Source organism: Aspergillus lentulus (assembly GCF_001445615.1).
Source record: "Aspergillus lentulus DNA, contig: Alt01, strain: IFM 54703, whole genome shotgun sequence".
NCBI classification, from domain to species: Eukaryota; Fungi; Ascomycota; class Eurotiomycetes; order Eurotiales; family Aspergillaceae; genus Aspergillus; species Aspergillus lentulus.
Genome location: NW_028322123.1, coordinates 2,798,414 through 2,814,358, shown reverse-complemented (window position 1 = coordinate 2,814,358; position 15,945 = coordinate 2,798,414). Strand labels below are relative to the sequence as shown.

The 15,945-nt window shown below is 50.5% G+C and overlaps 4 protein-coding genes across 4 annotated transcripts; 3 read left to right on the top strand and 1 right to left on the bottom strand.

Annotated features, from left to right (window-relative positions):
* Positions 1 to 798: 798 nt before the first annotated feature.
* Positions 799 to 3,023, bottom strand: ALT_0864 (putative serine-rich protein; the record flags this gene model as incomplete). The annotated part of the gene is made up of 3 exons (XM_033558807.1): positions 799 to 837; positions 893 to 1,086; positions 1,148 to 3,023. The coding sequence occupies 3 exons, from the start codon at positions 3,021 to 3,023 to the stop codon at positions 799 to 801; spliced, it is 2,109 nt and encodes a 702-aa protein (XP_033414698.1).
* Positions 3,024 to 5,592: 2,569 nt separating this feature from the next.
* ALT_0863 (putative CAAX prenyl protease 2) lies at positions 5,593 to 8,482 on the top strand (the record flags this gene model as incomplete). Its single annotated transcript, XM_033558808.2, has 6 exons — positions 5,593 to 5,647; positions 5,701 to 5,741; positions 5,908 to 6,288; positions 6,346 to 6,776; positions 7,403 to 7,748; positions 7,802 to 8,482. The coding sequence occupies 6 exons, from the start codon at positions 5,593 to 5,595 to the stop codon at positions 8,480 to 8,482; spliced, it is 1,935 nt and encodes a 644-aa protein (XP_033414699.2).
* Positions 8,483 to 8,861: 379 nt separating this feature from the next.
* ALT_0862 (leucine--tRNA ligase NAM2) lies at positions 8,862 to 11,962 on the top strand (the record flags this gene model as incomplete). Its single annotated transcript, XM_033558810.1, has 3 exons — positions 8,862 to 9,374; positions 9,442 to 9,582; positions 9,641 to 11,962. The coding sequence occupies 3 exons, from the start codon at positions 8,862 to 8,864 to the stop codon at positions 11,960 to 11,962; spliced, it is 2,976 nt and encodes a 991-aa protein (XP_033414701.1).
* Positions 11,963 to 14,142: 2,180 nt separating this feature from the next.
* Positions 14,143 to 15,584, top strand: fdh (formate dehydrogenase (NAD+) FDH1; the record flags this gene model as incomplete). The annotated part of the gene is made up of 4 exons (XM_033558811.1): positions 14,143 to 14,334; positions 14,406 to 14,581; positions 14,641 to 15,185; positions 15,241 to 15,584. 4 exons carry the CDS (start codon positions 14,143 to 14,145, stop codon positions 15,582 to 15,584), a joined length of 1,257 nt encoding a protein of 418 aa, XP_033414702.1.
* Positions 15,585 to 15,945: the final 361 nt, after the last annotated feature.

The window sequence follows — 15,945 nt, the reverse complement described above, 5'->3', positions numbered from 1 at the left end:
CCTTTTCTGCTTGTTGCCGTGCGTTCAATCTGCTTTTCCTCACTTCCTGGTTATACTGTAATGGGAGGTCTATTGTTATGGGCAGCTGTGAGAGACGGTTGGATATTGTATAGCCTGCCGGGGTCAATAAATATTATAATTTTTTCACTGATTTGAAGCTCTTAGCATTGTGCCTGCAAGCAAGATCATTTGCTCAGATTTGATCCTCACTTACGCAAGCCAAAGTTCGTCTGAAGTGTTCCCATTGGTCATGATCCTAAATGATAATCTAGGTCAGGCTCCAAAATGCAACGCTATGTACACGAGTACAGTACATGAAATCTCGAAAATACAAGATGCAATAATATATAGGTCCAAAGAAATGGCATATATCCGTAACCGGTTCGTAAACCCTAATTATTCCATCGCCTGGTGCGCCAAGTTCGCTGTGGGCGCGTTGAAACACACTGTTAACCGAGGGGAAAAATTAGGCAGGATCAGAAAGAAAAAAGTGAAATGCAAAAAGTCTAAACAAAACATTATATGCATCGTGACGTGTCGTACAGTCGTAGCAAGTTGAATTTTTCGGTTTCGGATGAAGGCGAACCAAGCAACCAGTACCGGGAGCGGAAGAAGGAGGCCAAAAGGGAGTGGCGGAATGGAGAGAGTCAACTCCTGAGTACCGAATTATGAAAGAGTCGTCGATCCAATCGACAAGGTGCAGGGATATCAGGCGTAGCCTGGGGAAATGATAGGTCGACCGCCGGGGTGAGGGGACGTAGGACAGGCCGAATCTGTAGCGAATCAAGAAGTTGCAATTTAGAAGCCCACTGTACTGCCGACGACAGCCAGCGTTATCTGGAGGGATGGTTAGCCGCGGTCCAGAAAGAGACATCCTGCTTGATAGACTTACAACAATGGCGATAATCACCAACCCTAAAGGAGTCATCCATCGATTGAGGTTTCTCCACCACCGAGCATTCTCGTAACGCCTTCGCCCAAGCTCATGAAGTCGCATCTTGAGGGCCATCTCCAGTTCGGGCCCGTTCTCGTCCAACACTGCATCTGGCTTCTCCGGCAATGGAAGGAAGGCAGCGATGAACCAGGCTAAAGCACGGCGTTGTCAGCGGTTTGCACAACGGAGGTTCAGGGCAACAAGTGAACTTACCAAGTGGAAAAACGAACCCCAGGCAAAAGGACCATACTTGCATGTTCCTTCGTCCCAGCAAGGGCTCTGTACGAGAATCCATAGAAGGCGCGGTCCATGGCTTGCCTTTCTGCCCAACAGCCCGCTTGTCGGGATACAAGTGCGGTGACCAACTGTGTCGTAAGCGGTTGTTTGCATCTGATAGCTTGTCGGTCTCTGGGCCTTTGACCCAATGGCTTCGAGGATCGCGGGGGTCGGGCGGGGCCATCCAACGCACGCTCCCCATTGTTTCATTGGTTGGCGCTCTCGATCGGCCTGATGCCGTTGGGATATAGCGTAGAGCTTGTGAGTTGGACGTAGCAGGGCGGGCAGTGGGCGGGCGGCTCCCATCAATCACCGACAGCGCAGAGTTCACGGTCTGTCCATCCAGACCATAGTACATCTTTGCCCAAGTCGGGAGCATGTTGTAGACAAAGCTTGAGCTAGTTCCCGGCCGCTTGTTACTGTTGCTGCGCAAGCTACTTTTCCTCGACTCCGAAGAAAGACTGCTTGGGACAGCTGGATTTGTGGGGCGAGCTGGTAGATTTGACAGATGGTCCAGATGCTCATCTCTGTCTGAGTCGCTTACCAACCACAACGAGGACGATCCCGGTCTCTGGCGGACGAGTGCAGCCGAGGGCCTGGACGGCTCTGCAGCCGACATTTCGCTGGGCTCATCGGCCCCGGAAGCAAAGCTGGAGTCCAGCTCGGCGGACCACCTAGATGTGACAGTTGACAAATGGGACTTGAAGTGGCCAGATGATTGGTCGGGGGTGAGTTCTTGGAGATTGCGATCGGACGAGTTGGAAGAGTGTGAAGTATCCACCCATGAACCTGATGATGAGGGTGCCATGATTGTGGGATATTGGATGAACACGCCACTATCCACAATAGCCTGGATGACCGAGGGTGGCCCGCTGCGAGAAGATGAAGTAAGGGACCGGGAATGACTGCGGCCGCGAGGTCGGGTGGAGTTGGAGTTTGATCGCACTGATGGATGGTATGGAGGAGTAGATCGGAAAGATTGTGAACGAGAACTCTGCTCTTCGGAAGATCCGTGAGTCCACGGAGCGGCACCAATATGTCTGATAACAGTCCCCATAGAGTTCAAAGATGTCAGCGAGTTAGAACGCGTGGCGGAATCCGGGTTTGAGGAAGGACCGATCCGGACAAAGTTCAAGCTGGAATTGTCGAGGGCAACAAAGCTGGGACTTGACGGCGGCCCAATGGTCACAACGTTAGGGCTTGATCCGCTCGAAGACGCATGTTGAGCGCCTGACGGTTGGCGAGACGGTCCTGGAGTTTCCGACACGACGGGTTTAATGCTGGGAGCTGCTGTTGGGAGCACCATCAAGTCATCGTCGGAATAGCCTGCATCTGAACTCCCAACGGACCTATTATAGGCCGATTTCTCTCCCGGAAGAATTGGCTCAGGAAGAGAAGAATTGCTGGATTTAGGGTCATCTTCCCACACCTGTGAGGGGGTATTTCCGGGATCAATCGTGGACGATATATCCCACGGATCACCGACAGACTGCTCGAGGAAACTACTATCGGCGGCTCGGCTGGCGTTGGATGACAATGTAGCAGTTGACTGATCATGCGCCTCGCCGGCATGATACTCCGGGTAATGAACATATTCTTGTCCTTTGCCAGGTCGTGGTAACAGGATGTGCTCCGGTTTGGTCGGAAACGGAGTGGCTGAGTAAACATCGTGCGCTTCGTCTTCGTGGTCTTTGTCCCTGACGATCCGCAAGGAGGGCGGCGGCGGAGACGTCTCGTTCGTTTGTGATGCACTGCGCTCATGGAGAGCTCTCCGTCGAGGAGAGCTATTTGTTGAGGGTCCAGTTGAGCGCATGTTGTTTGGGTGGATTATTTCATATTATCAGCGAACACCGGCAGAATATTAATTAATTAGTCAAAAGTAGCGTTTGCAAAATGAGTGTGGAGAACAGAAGGTAATTAAGCCGACCCTGCGGTTGACCGAGGCAAGGTCGAGATCGAAAAGAATGCAAAATTTGGTAGTACACGATACTGCTGATCGGGGTTGACTGGGTTGCTTTGTCAGTCAGATGGGTGACGATTGGTGAAGCTGGACAGGTATGTAGGTATGCTGCTGTTGTGCTATTGTTGTTGTTATTGTCGCTGCTGTTTGTTGTGGTCTATAGCGCTGTGATGCAATAAGGAATGCTTTGATACAACCAAAACCCAATGCGAAGTATAAGTCCAATTCAATGGCAAGACGACCGAAAAGAGCGTATTTGTGACGACGAAAGAGATTCTCGCCCACAGTTGGAATAAGAGTCAAGCCAGACTGGTGGAGTGAAAGTAAGTTGAAGAATTGAAGGTGCAAAGAGCGTTTGAACTGAAGAGTCCGAGAAGCAGCACTCAAACGAGTGTCTCTAAAAGAGCGACAGAAAGCACAACGACTGGAAAACGACGAACGACAACCTGAAACACGGAAAACCCATCAGAATAAGTAAAGCATACAAGGCACGAGCGGCACTAAGTGGGCGATATCATTTAAATGGAATCTCGTTGCTCCGCTGGCGGTGAAAAGCCCGGCGTTAGCGGGCTGTTTACGGAGTAGCCGCAGGCCTTCAGCCATTTCGGACCTGTGGAGACGCTGGAGGGGGCTGTGGCAGCCAAGCGGGCAGATTACGGACACAAATCGACCTTTCGTTTGCTGCCTTTTTCCTGCCAGGGGTATGCAGCTGCACGCTTTAAAAGCACTGCTCTGAAACCATCCAATTGGTTAGTGGAAATGAAAAGAAAGCGAAGCAGGGATGATCTTTGTAGCAGCTCGCCTTTTTGGACCAAGATAGTTGTTATGTTTGTCCTCTGTGGGAAAGTACGCGGAAATTGGTACGGAGTACTCCGTACTCCATAGTACTAGTCGTAAGGTCGTCTAGGGGTGATCATAGACGCCTGGAACCTGAGACTGCACAAATCTCCCCATGGATAGAGGAGACCGAAGAGGTTCGCGGCTAGTTCATCTCAGGGTAATCAGCTTGAACCAAGAGAACGGTAACGGATCATCGGAATCTAATAATAATCCTCATCGTCATGATCTTCTGGTAAAATTATCAGGAACAGGCACGAATCATTGTTTCACTTGCTGGAAATTAGACGATCTGAGACTCATTTCGCTTGGTGATGATCACTATTCGGTGGTGAGTTGAACACGGACCATGAGTGCGACGATAGGCGTCGGATAAGGGGAGCCGTCGAGAACATTACTCTAGGAGACTGGTATTGCTGGATTTCGTAACCTTCGAGCATTTGCAGATTGCATATATGATCAGCTTCCACAGTCCTCCATGGAACTACTCTGTACGGAGTATTGGCTGCAAGTATATGCAAGGTACGGAGTACCACTTGCTCTAAGAAAGTATGAGTAGGGTATGCAGACGCAGGACGTCCACCTGTAAGTCTGTGACTTCCTGTACTCGAGAGACACTCGTCACGTCTCAGCCTCCACGAGGGCAATAATACGTTGTAGAATTGCCGCGGCAGATCTCACGGGGGCAGTTGACGGAGTCGGTCTGACTTTGCAGTTCTCGAACCTCGAGGACTCGAGATGATTAGACAGATAACCACGATATGAACCATGGGTGGATCTAGTTGACAGCTTCAGTACTCCGTAATAATCGTTGAACTAAAAACACTTCGATCTCCCCTCGACCCCGACGATTTGAGGATCTAGAAAATTCAGGAAGATTGATTGGCAGGGGAATCAGCAATTCGATCATTCTCGCTACGGCAAAGTCCAATAAGGGGGCTGTTTCAGAAGACAAATGACAGTCTCGAAGCGACTAATTATTTAGTCTCATGCAGTAAGGCTGCCAACTCACCAGTGGATCTTGTCTACCGATTTAGTTCCCTCGAGTTACCACCCTTTGACTCTGTCGAGTGGCTTAGTCAACTGCGGCCATCCAAATCCAGAACAGAAGCTGGACAAAAAGGACCGACTAGATGACGCGGGGTTCAGGAGCAGCATCCTTTCTCAATAATGTCGTAGAGGCATGTACAGAAAGTACAGAGTGTCGAGGTCTAGAAGCTGGATAGAGGGGAAGAAGATCCAGCATTCCCGATTCGGTTATATTGTGGGTGTCAGACAATAGTGGATGCCTCTGAAATCAGGCACAAAACTCCACGCCTTGCTTTTTCCTTTGCTGGACAGTCGCTCTCATGCTTCACATCCAACCTTGCTGTAAAGCTGGCCTGATGCATTAAATTTCAGCAACTTCATTCTCAAGATAATCATAATAATCATAAATCAGCATCGTCTTTCTATTTTTGCCGAAAGGTCGAGCCTGTGTAATCTCCGATTGCCAGAGCTGCTTGTTTACTTGCACGTGAATCTCTTCAACACTTTTGCAGATCAGGCATAAGTCCGATACACTGCTACCACTGTCTTAGGCATTATGGCTCCTGTTGGACTTCTGGCGCGCCTTCGAACGCTTTATACTAAAAATCATGGTAATCGCTCCTCTTCAGCATTTGCATACTGGTCTCTAACTATCCCACACCAGACGAGCCTGTTATTTCGATCCGCACAGCCGCTTTCTTCTCGGTATGTACCGCTGGTCCTAGCGCTTTCATTCCTCATGCATATTTCAAGTAAATGAGCAGTGTGTTTTATTCCAGCATGAGAGGTGATTGCCAGAGAACACAATAAAGATGCAGGCTCATCGTGAATTTCATGGTCTATACAAGCGTGCAACTAACTCCCACTACAGGTGCTCCTAACTTTACTCTACGTGGCACCATTCTACATATCGCCAACTACGCGCCCCTCTCAGACGCTCAGTCGAGATGCTCCCTCTGTGATTCGAGCAAGGATCAGGGCGGTGTCCTGGTCTTGTTCCCTGGGCACTCTTGCGGTTCTATGGCTGATCGTAGCTAAGAACCATGCTTCTATCCCAGAGGCTGCGAGGCTACTGGGTTGGTGGCCTATCAACCTCTGGGACATCTGTCGGGCCTTGCTTCTGACAGCTATCCTGTTTACGGGACCTCTTTTTGAGCGTGGCATTGCCGAAGGGGAATGGAAAGACTGGCTCAAAGGAGGCAGGATCTCCGAGACTCTTCATGGTTGGATTGGATGGCGGAATTACGTCGCTGTGAGGAGAACTCGAGTATAGGAACTTATCGCAACTGTGGCTTACAAAAACATGCAGGGTCCCATTACGGAGGAGATTATGTTTCGGTCCGCCATTGTACCTCTCCATCTACTAGCGAAGGACACTCCGGGCCACATTGTTTTTGTGGCGCCTCTTTATTTTGGAATCGCACATGTGCACCATTTCTATGAGTTCCGCTTGACGCATCCAGATACTTCGATCCTTGCAGCATTGTTCCGATCGGTGTTCCAGTTTGGCTACACTACCATCTTCGGTTGGTATGCAACCTTCCTGTATCTTCGAACGGGATCTTTGCTGGCAGTCATTCTCGCGCACAGCTTCTGCAACTGGTGCGGACTTCCTCGACTGTGGGGAAGGGTCGAGGCAGGTGTCCCCATCGGGCCGCCCTTGGGTAAAGGCAAAGAAGACTCCGATGGGAAGAACGCATACGCCGCTTATGGTAAACTGGGCTTGGGCTGGACAGTTGGGTACTATGTACTCCTTGTATCAGGGACGATTGCCTTCTATTACGCCCTATGGCCTCTAACTGACTCGCCAAATGCGCTTGCTACGTTTACAGGAGGGTCCAAGTGATTGCATGGTTTCTTTGACGCTTCGGCCTTGAGAACACACATCAGGATACTGCCTATTAGCTTTTTATTTCTTCTGTTTTGATATTTCCTCCTATATATGATGTTAATGCTCTGTCTCACTGCGCCATATTATGATAACACGAGCAAGTGGATATCTGCTGAGTGATGTTGACATGACCTTTGTATGAAGCGAAGCGTGTTACGGCAGCATGACAGTTTGATAATGATAATGATGAGTACCTAATATGCTTCTATTTATCAGTGGGTAGGAGAATCGAAAGGAATATGCAATGGCCCTTTGTCTAGTAGCCGGACTGAGCAGACAGGATAAATGTCCGTTATCTCCGAGTCCGCCTCGGACACACTTGTGTAAGTTGTGCTGGCTTGTCTCATAACCAGGTCATAATCCGTTGATTTATCTGCAAAAGTTCTCAAAGTGCATCTACAATTAACCCTTCGGCATAACCTAAACAAGCATATTTCATGAGGCCACGATTGACGAATTGCCGCTCACTTATAAGTGGGTGCGGCAAGACCACCACACCAGCTCGGTTCTTCTCTTCCAGCATTTCCCGCTCGAATCCCCTACGCGCTCCTCTCAATATACCACCACCTTTTCCTGTGACTCAGAAATGTCCAGAACCAGCCTGCTCATGTCCTGCTACACCAGCTCTGCCCGAAGGGCTCCCGATCGATTTCGATCAGCCATTGAACGGAACAATGGCAGCATACACCCAGCAGGTCGTCATCTGCACTGGACAGAGAGATTGGGAGAGTCGCATTGAGGACGATGGCAAGGGTCAAAGCTGGGGAGAGCTAGTGAGAGGGTTGAAGAAGCTGATGGGCCGTGGTGGGCGCTATGCAGATGTAAGTTTCGCTTGCTGCTGTTCTACAAGCGCTGACAGAATGTGATTCGGTAGCCGTTCAATAACGTCTTGGTTTCGAACTCGTCCTTTCCTTCGTCCTCCAATTCTACCGCCTCGGCCTTTCTCTTTCCCCGATTTAGATACATTCCCTCAATCTCCGTGAATGTCTCCGAGGAGCAAAATGCGCAGACAGATCTCGCAACGTTCGTCCGAGCCTTTCTTCTCCCGCAACAGCTGAATCCTATGCAAGATTCCCTCCCCGAATCCAAGAGGGCGAAATTAACCCGCAAGCCTGAACTTGAGTCCAGTTTCCCAGGTGCCATCGACATTCAGTACTCTCCTGTTGTATTGATATGCGGTCATGGTGGTCGTGACATGCGCTGCGGAGTCATGGCACCTGTCCTTGAGAAGGAGTTCAGCCGCGTCTTACGTGCGCGGGGTTTCTCGTCCGCCGGAGGGGACGGTAATCCCACTGACAGTCCCGAGCATGCCCATATTGGGCTGATCAGTCATGTCGGTGGTCACAAATATGCTGGAAATGTGATTGTGTACATTCCTCCCGGGATGAAGGCAGGTGGCTCCCCTCATCCGCTAGCGGGTAAGGGTATTTGGTATGGACGGGTTGAACCCAAGCATGTTCAAGGCATTATAGATGAGACGATCATGAGTGGAAGAGTGGTACTTGATCATTTCCGGGGTGGGATTGATCGCAATGGTGATATCCTACGAGTATAGAGTTGTCCAGGATATAGATTCTTCCGTCAGACCACAGAACATGTATATATAGACGCTAGATAGATCATGAATTACCCATTCGGTACACTTAACCAACGAAATTCTCTGGGTCGAGCATCTTTCTCTCATGCAACTAATCAACAAATACAAGCAGATTGCCTCATTTACAAGGTATTTCGTCCCAAACCAGCTAGCTCCGCACTAACCCAGTTTGGGGTGCTGAGCTGCCGGAGCCGAAAATCATCGTCGGAGTACGGAGTATCTAGACTGTGATGAGACTCTTGCGCATGCTTTGGGACCAGCTCCATTGCCAGATACGTTCTGCCTCAATGGCCGAGTAACCAATTGTCCTGCACCATACGATGGTCAAACATCGACCATGCAATCCATATCCCGACCACGATTGAGCCCGACCGTCTTCATACAAGGCCGATGGAGATGCGCCGCCCACCGCCCGGTCTTAAGCAATTTCATCCGACTCGCGACGACCTCAGCGACTCCGCTACCTAGGAAACTCGATCTGCCGGCGATTGATAGAAAATGGCAGGAGAAGTGGCAAGCGGAGGGAACGCGGTCCTCGTCCAACGGCAGCGCGAACAAAGAAAATCAAGGCGACAGACCGAAATCGTACATCCTCTCCATGTTTCCCTACCCCTCGGGGACATTACATATGGGCCATTTACGGGTCTACACGATCTCGGATGTATTGGCGAGGTTTTATCGCATGCGAGGGCATGAGGTCCTCCATCCGATGGGCTGGGATGCGTTCGGATTACCGGCGGAGAATGCGGCGATCGAACGCGGGATTGACCCGGCTGAATGGACGAAGCAGAATATCGCGAAGATGAAGGAACAGTTACGCAGCATATCGACGTCTTTTGACTGGGATCGGGTATGTGCCGGATACGTCTCAATTGGTCTAGTTGGCTCTCGTTGACCTGCTCCGGCGCGGGCTCTAGGAACTGGCGACGTGCTCGCCCGATTTCTACGAACATACTCAGCGGATATTCCTGATGTTGTACCAGAAAGGGCTTGCCTATCAGGCAGAGGCGCTCGTCAATTACGATCCGGTTGATAAGACGGTGCTTGCGAATGAGCAGGTGTGTCGGTTACTCTGCAATACTCTACAATGGATACTCTTCAGGCTAACTTCTCCAGGTTGATGCCAATGGTTTCTCATGGCGCTCAGGGGCAAAGGTTGAGAAGTTGAAGCTAAGACAATGGTTCTTCCGAATCACAGAATTCAAGGAAATGTTACTGAAGGATCTGGACTCCTTAACCGGGGCTTGGCCTGAGCGGGTATTGACTATGCAGCGCAACTGGCTGGGCAAGTCATACGGTGCGAAAATCAAATTCCCAGTCGCTGTTGATGAGAGCGGTGATGCAAGTCTACATGTCAATGTTTTCACCACGCGCCCAGATACCTTGTACGGAGCTGAATACATCGCACTCTCTTTGGACCATCCCATTGTCCTGGAGGCTGCGGAAAAGGATGCGGCCTTGCGAAAATTTCTCGATGAAGCAGCTTCACTTCCATCTGATTCCAAGGTTGGTTACAAGCTTTCGGGTGTGACTGCTTCAAACCCGTTGCACATCATTGACAAGGAAAGTCCTCACATTGCGAGGAAATTGCCTATCTTTGTGGCCCCTTATGTCCTCGGTGACTACGGTGAGGGAGCCGTTATGGGAGTTCCAGGTCATGACTCTAGAGACTTGGCGTTCTTCAAAGAGAACACAAATTCCGAATCGGTTCCAGTCGTTATCGAACCGGAACACTTGCCTAACCCAAACAACGACAGCACAGGGACTGTCTCACCTCCAAACGACATGAAAGCATTTACCCAAGAAGGTATTCTTACCTCGAGATGCTGGAAATACCAGGGCCTCCACTCCCGTGAAGCCAAGAAGCAGATCGTTACCGACCTGAAAGGAGTCGGCCATGGTGATTTCGTTGAGCAGTGGAGACTCAGGGACTGGCTTATAAGTAGGCAGCGCTACTGGGGAGCCCCCATCCCCATCATTCACTGCGACAGCTGTGGCCCTGTGCCTGTGCCGGAGGACCAGCTTCCCGTCCGACTACCCAAGATTGAGGGTGACTGGCTCAAAGGGAAAAAGGGGAATCCGCTCGAGTCGTCGCAAGAGTGGGTCAACACAAAATGCCCAAGTTGCAACGGGCCTGCAAAGCGCGACACAGACACTATGGACACCTTCGTTGACTCGTCCTGGTACTATCTCCGCTTTCTGGACGCCCACAACAAGGAGCAGCCGTTTTCTCCTTCAGCAGCGCGACCGGTCGATATCTACATTGGTGGCGTCGAGCACGCCATCCTACACTTGCTGTATGCTCGGTTTATCTACAAATTCCTATCCCAGACGAAGTTGTTTCCGGAGATTGCTCGGATGGGCAACGTCTCGGGACCTTCAGAACCGTTCAAGACAGTCCTGACCCAGGGTATGGTCCACGGAAAGACATATACTGAGCCGTCTACTGGGCGATTCCTACTCCCGTCGGAAGTTGATCTTTCCAATCCGAACAAGCCGCTCATCAAGGGCACCCAAGTCGCCCCGAACATCTCTTTTGAAAAAATGTCGAAGAGCAAACACAACGGCGTAGATCCCACGTCTTGTGCGCTACAGTATGGCGCCGATGCCACCCGTGCACATGTTCTTTTCTCCGCACCTGTCAGCGAGGTACTGGAGTGGGATGACACGAAGATTGTGGGCATTGAGCGTTGGTTTGGTCGGCTCTGGAAACTGGTGCTGGATGCCAAGCAAAGCCTGGCTTCAGCATCGTTTATAATTTCACAGACTGATCTGCAGAACTCTGCCGGCCCTATCTCCACACTTCCTACCCTATTGCAAGGTCTTTGTGATAGCGACGCTGATGGCCTTCTCCACACCCATCGGACCATCGTATCTGTGACCAACTGCATTGAAAACAACCCGTACGGTCTGAACACGGTCATCTCCGACCTGACCAAGTTGACCAACACGTTGACATCGTCAACCCCAACATCTCCCCAGGTTCTGTACCTTTGTGTCTCTTCACTTGTCCGGCTTCTCGCTCCTGTGGCCCCCGCCTTGGCCTCTGAATGCTGGGAAGTTCTGAACGATTCAGTCATTGACAAAAATGCGAGCGTTGGAACCCATGTACCAGATATCTTCGACTGCGAGTGGCCCTCTCCCCTTTTGACCTCCGAGCAAGCTGATGTTCTGTCCGCGCGCGGAGGCCAGATCGTAGCTGTTCAGATCAATGGAAAGCTACGCTTCACGGTGACTATTCCTCGACGATTGTCACCCACAACATCTGCGGAATCCAGTGACAACTCTGGTGCAGTCACTGATGAACAAGACTGGATTATCAGTCGAATTTTAGAAACGGACGAGGGCCGCGTCTGGTTGCGAGAGAAGAACGACTGGGAAAAGCGGAGACGAGTAGTGGTTGTCAAAGGAGGCAAATTGGTCAACATTGTCTTCTAAACTGGCAAACTGCTGAGATCGCTTCGGAGATTGCCCGGGGGTACCTATGTAGTATAGACGTTGTCATTGTACATTAGAAGTATAGTAGATTCATCTCTCGAATACCGCATCATGAAACCAAATATCTCTTGCAAGAAATTCTAAAGATTCCTGGATTATGCTGCGTCAGCTTTTCTGGTTCAGCGACAATAACCGGGATTGACAACTCGAAACAATTGCCCATCCGCCCTTTCCCGCACTTGCGTATGTCTCTTGCAGATTGCGCGGTCGAGTGAGGAGCAGTGGGGAGCTGGCGGAGGCGTTCCCCTCATCATCGCGGAGTAAGGAGCTGACTGGCATGGTCTAATTCGGTGTCATTCGGTGTCATACCCTCAATCTCAACAATGATGCGCATTACTTGGTTGATGGGATCTGTAGATTCGGATGAAACTTGGGAATATCTCGGATGAGAGTATTAAGATACTTCCGTCATTTGTCGCGTTGACGTTCGGTTGGAGAAGCTGGAGCTCCGGATCAGTGGGCCGAGCTTGACAGAGAGCCAAGATTCCAGAAGAACTGCATTGCATCGGGTCTTTGAGACACCAACTCCGAGGTGCTTTGCGGAATGATTTGGATGCTCTTGATAGATATTGTTCATCCGTTCGAGCGGCAATTTTTCGAGCCCAGACTCGGGTGGTTTGACTTAATGTGGACTCAGTACCCAGAAGATACTCATGTACCTCTCCATGAATTTTGAAGAGGCCGTGCGGGGGTATGAGGGGGTTCTCCTCATGAGGGGAGAACCTCTGAGGGGTACGTAGCTATCTCGATAGGGAATAGTGTCATACCGATCCCCTCAGCTTAAGTGGGAGGTGGGTATTGAGGGCATCCGTTTGTTAGGATGAGGATGAGCAGAGGGGTACCTGTAGAGATGTACTCTGAGTACTAACATCGTTAAGGCCGAAAATAAGCCGTGATTGACGTGTACTTTTTTAAGACTATGTTGTGGACTGTGCATGATCACCCTCCTAAGGCTCTTTGCTGCATGAGGCTGGACCCAGTATCTCTCTTCTGCCGACCCCTCACTAAGAGGTCAAGGCACGCTTTGTTCTGCGCTGCTATGCAAGGATATGCAGGTAAGAATCGCCTGGTTCATGTCTGCAATCTATTGAAAGTGTTCGAAGTTGTCTCATTGTAGGTTGCCGAACCCCGCATTGCCATAGTCTTTCGAGTCTCACATAGACGTAGCATTGACGTTGGTCGCACAAGTCAATTAGGGACATTAGTCGGTTGACAGTATTACTATTACATGCATATAGCAGCGAAGCAATCATTGCTAGGTACTAGGATAATACTCCTCTTACTGTCGAGTAGCGCCAACTGTCAAAACTCTCTCCAACTCCAACCACTCGGGCTGTCTTTCTTATTGTCCCGCATGCGGAGAGACCCAATAATTCTGACCATCATCCCACCTACTTTCCATGGGATCCGTCGATCCGCTCGTATCCTTGAATACTGGGCTAGTAGTATTGTTTTTGTTAGCTGAGTTAATCTTCCATGTTACCTTTGGAGTGAACCAGGCTGCTCTGGCACGGCCCACTGGTCGGTGGAGTTCCGTTCATCCCCAATGGATAGTGCCGCATCCTCGATACCTTGATGGTTACTATGTGGTAATATGGTACTACTAAGGTATGCATAATAGTAGCACTGCTGTTTTGAGAATTGGAGAGGGGCAATTTTCAACAGTCTGTTCGCCATAAAAATTGGTCTAGTAAAGGTCCCAGAGAGATCTATATATTTGGGGCCATGTCCCTTTAGTTCTGAATCCTTTTATTTCTATATCAGTCTCATCATCATCCTCATTCCTTTGCTTGACCGAATCCGGTAAGTTTCTTGATATGCCACGCTCTCTCCTCATTCTTCCCTCTTAGGTCTTCGTCTACCTGAAATAGCCATAATTCTTCGGCTTCTCCCTGGATCATGATTCCCCACCTTCCATGTTATCCGGCTTTCCCCCGCCCTGCATCATGCTTCCATCACGGCCATGGAATTCATGCTCCGAAATAGCCATTGAACTGTCTGGCTCCAGGCCTAAAGTCAAAATGATGATTTAAATAGAGTGCTGACTCCCTCCTCGATCCTAGGTTCACCACTCGATCATCCTTCCTCTTCCTATCTAAGTCAATCAACTTCAATTCAAAATGGTATTTATCCGTTCTTTGTCCCGTCAGCTACGGCGGCCTGCCACTTCTTTTCTTTCTACCAAAGGAACCTTTTCTCCCCCAAGCAGTAGTCCATTCCGGGCTGTTTCGCTGGGAGGTTCCATCTCTGGTGCACGAACGCTGACAGCCTCCGCCAATCTACAGGGCAAGGTTCTTATGGTCCTCTATGACGTAAGTGCCCGCGACAACTTCTTTTTGCTATGAAATGACAAGGCCCGGAATCTGATCGACGATGAAAACAGGGCGGTGAGCACGCCAAACAGCAGCCTGGCCTTCTTGGTACCACCGAGAATGAGCTTGGTTTGAGAAAGTGGCTCGAGGAGCAGGGCCACACTCTGGTCACCACCTCCGACAAGGAGGGCGAGAACTCCACATTTGACAAGGAGCTGGTCGATGCCGAAGTCATCATCACCACCCCGTTCGTGTCCCGTCTGGAGTTACTCTCGCTGGCACGGGATTACTGACTGCCTGCTATAGTTTCCACCCCGGTTATCTCACCGCAGAGCGCTTGGCCAAGGCCAAGAACCTGAAGCTCGCTGTCACTGCCGGTGTCGGTTCCGACCATGTCGACCTCAATGCCGCCAACAAGACCAACGGCGGTATCACTGTCGCCGAAGTCACTGGCTGCAATGTTGTCTCCGTCGCCGAGCACGTTGTCATGACCATTCTGACACTGGTTCGCAACTTCGTCCCTGCCCACGAGCAGATCCGCAACGGTGAATGGGATGTTGCTGCCGTTGCCAAGAACGAGTTCGACCTCGAGAACAAGGTCGTTGGAACCGTCGCTGTTGGACGTATCGGTGAACGTGTGCTGCGCCGTCTCAAGCCCTTCGACTGCAAGGAGCTTCTCTACTACGACTACCAGCCCCTTAGGCCCGAGGTTGAGAAGGAGATTGGCTGCCGCCGTGTTGAGAACCTCGAGGAGATGCTCGCCCAGTGCGATGTTGTCACCATCAACTGCCCTCTGCACGAGAGCACTCGCGGTCTCTTCAACAAGGAACTCATCTCCAAGATGAAGAAGGGTAAGTTCTCTATCACGTTCGACTTCGAACAGCATGTCGGCTAACTGTATCCCAGGCTCTTGGCTCGTCAACACTGCCCGTGGTGCTATTGTTGTCAAGGAGGACGTTGCCGAGGCCGTCAAGTCCGGCCACCTCCGCGGCTACGGTGGTGATGTCTGGTACCCTCAGCCCGCCCCCAAGGACCACCCTCTTCGGTACGTCCAGGGCCCCTGGGGTGGTGGTAACGCCATGGTTCCTCACATGTCCGGTACCTCGATCGACGCCCAGATCCGTTACGCTCAGGGCACCAAGGCCATCCTCGACAGCTACTTCTCCGGTCGCCACGACTACAGACCTGAGGATCTCATCGTCAAGGATGGTGACTACGTCACCAAGGCCTACGGTCAGAGACAGAAGTAAATGTCCCAATCACTTTATGAAGCGAATGACTGAATGTATTTATTCTTGCACATTTCTTCGGTTCAGCTCACCTTTAGGAGTGACTTATTCATCTTATGATACCTAAATGGCATTTCTCTTTTTTCAATCCGTTAGTTACTAGGCGAGTTCCAACTCGGCTTTTACTCTTAAATACTGTATGGCTCGAAAGGTTAATAGCTGATTGTAGTGTTATGATCGAGCTACCAAGCCGTGTATGCGGTTAATTGCTTGACCCGCAAGACAGATGCTCAGCGACATTTGGGGCAGTGCAGTGTCCTCACTGCTTGATTGCTTGTCAGGTTGGCATACATAGTTTGGCTTGGGACTAGCTGGTGGGGAC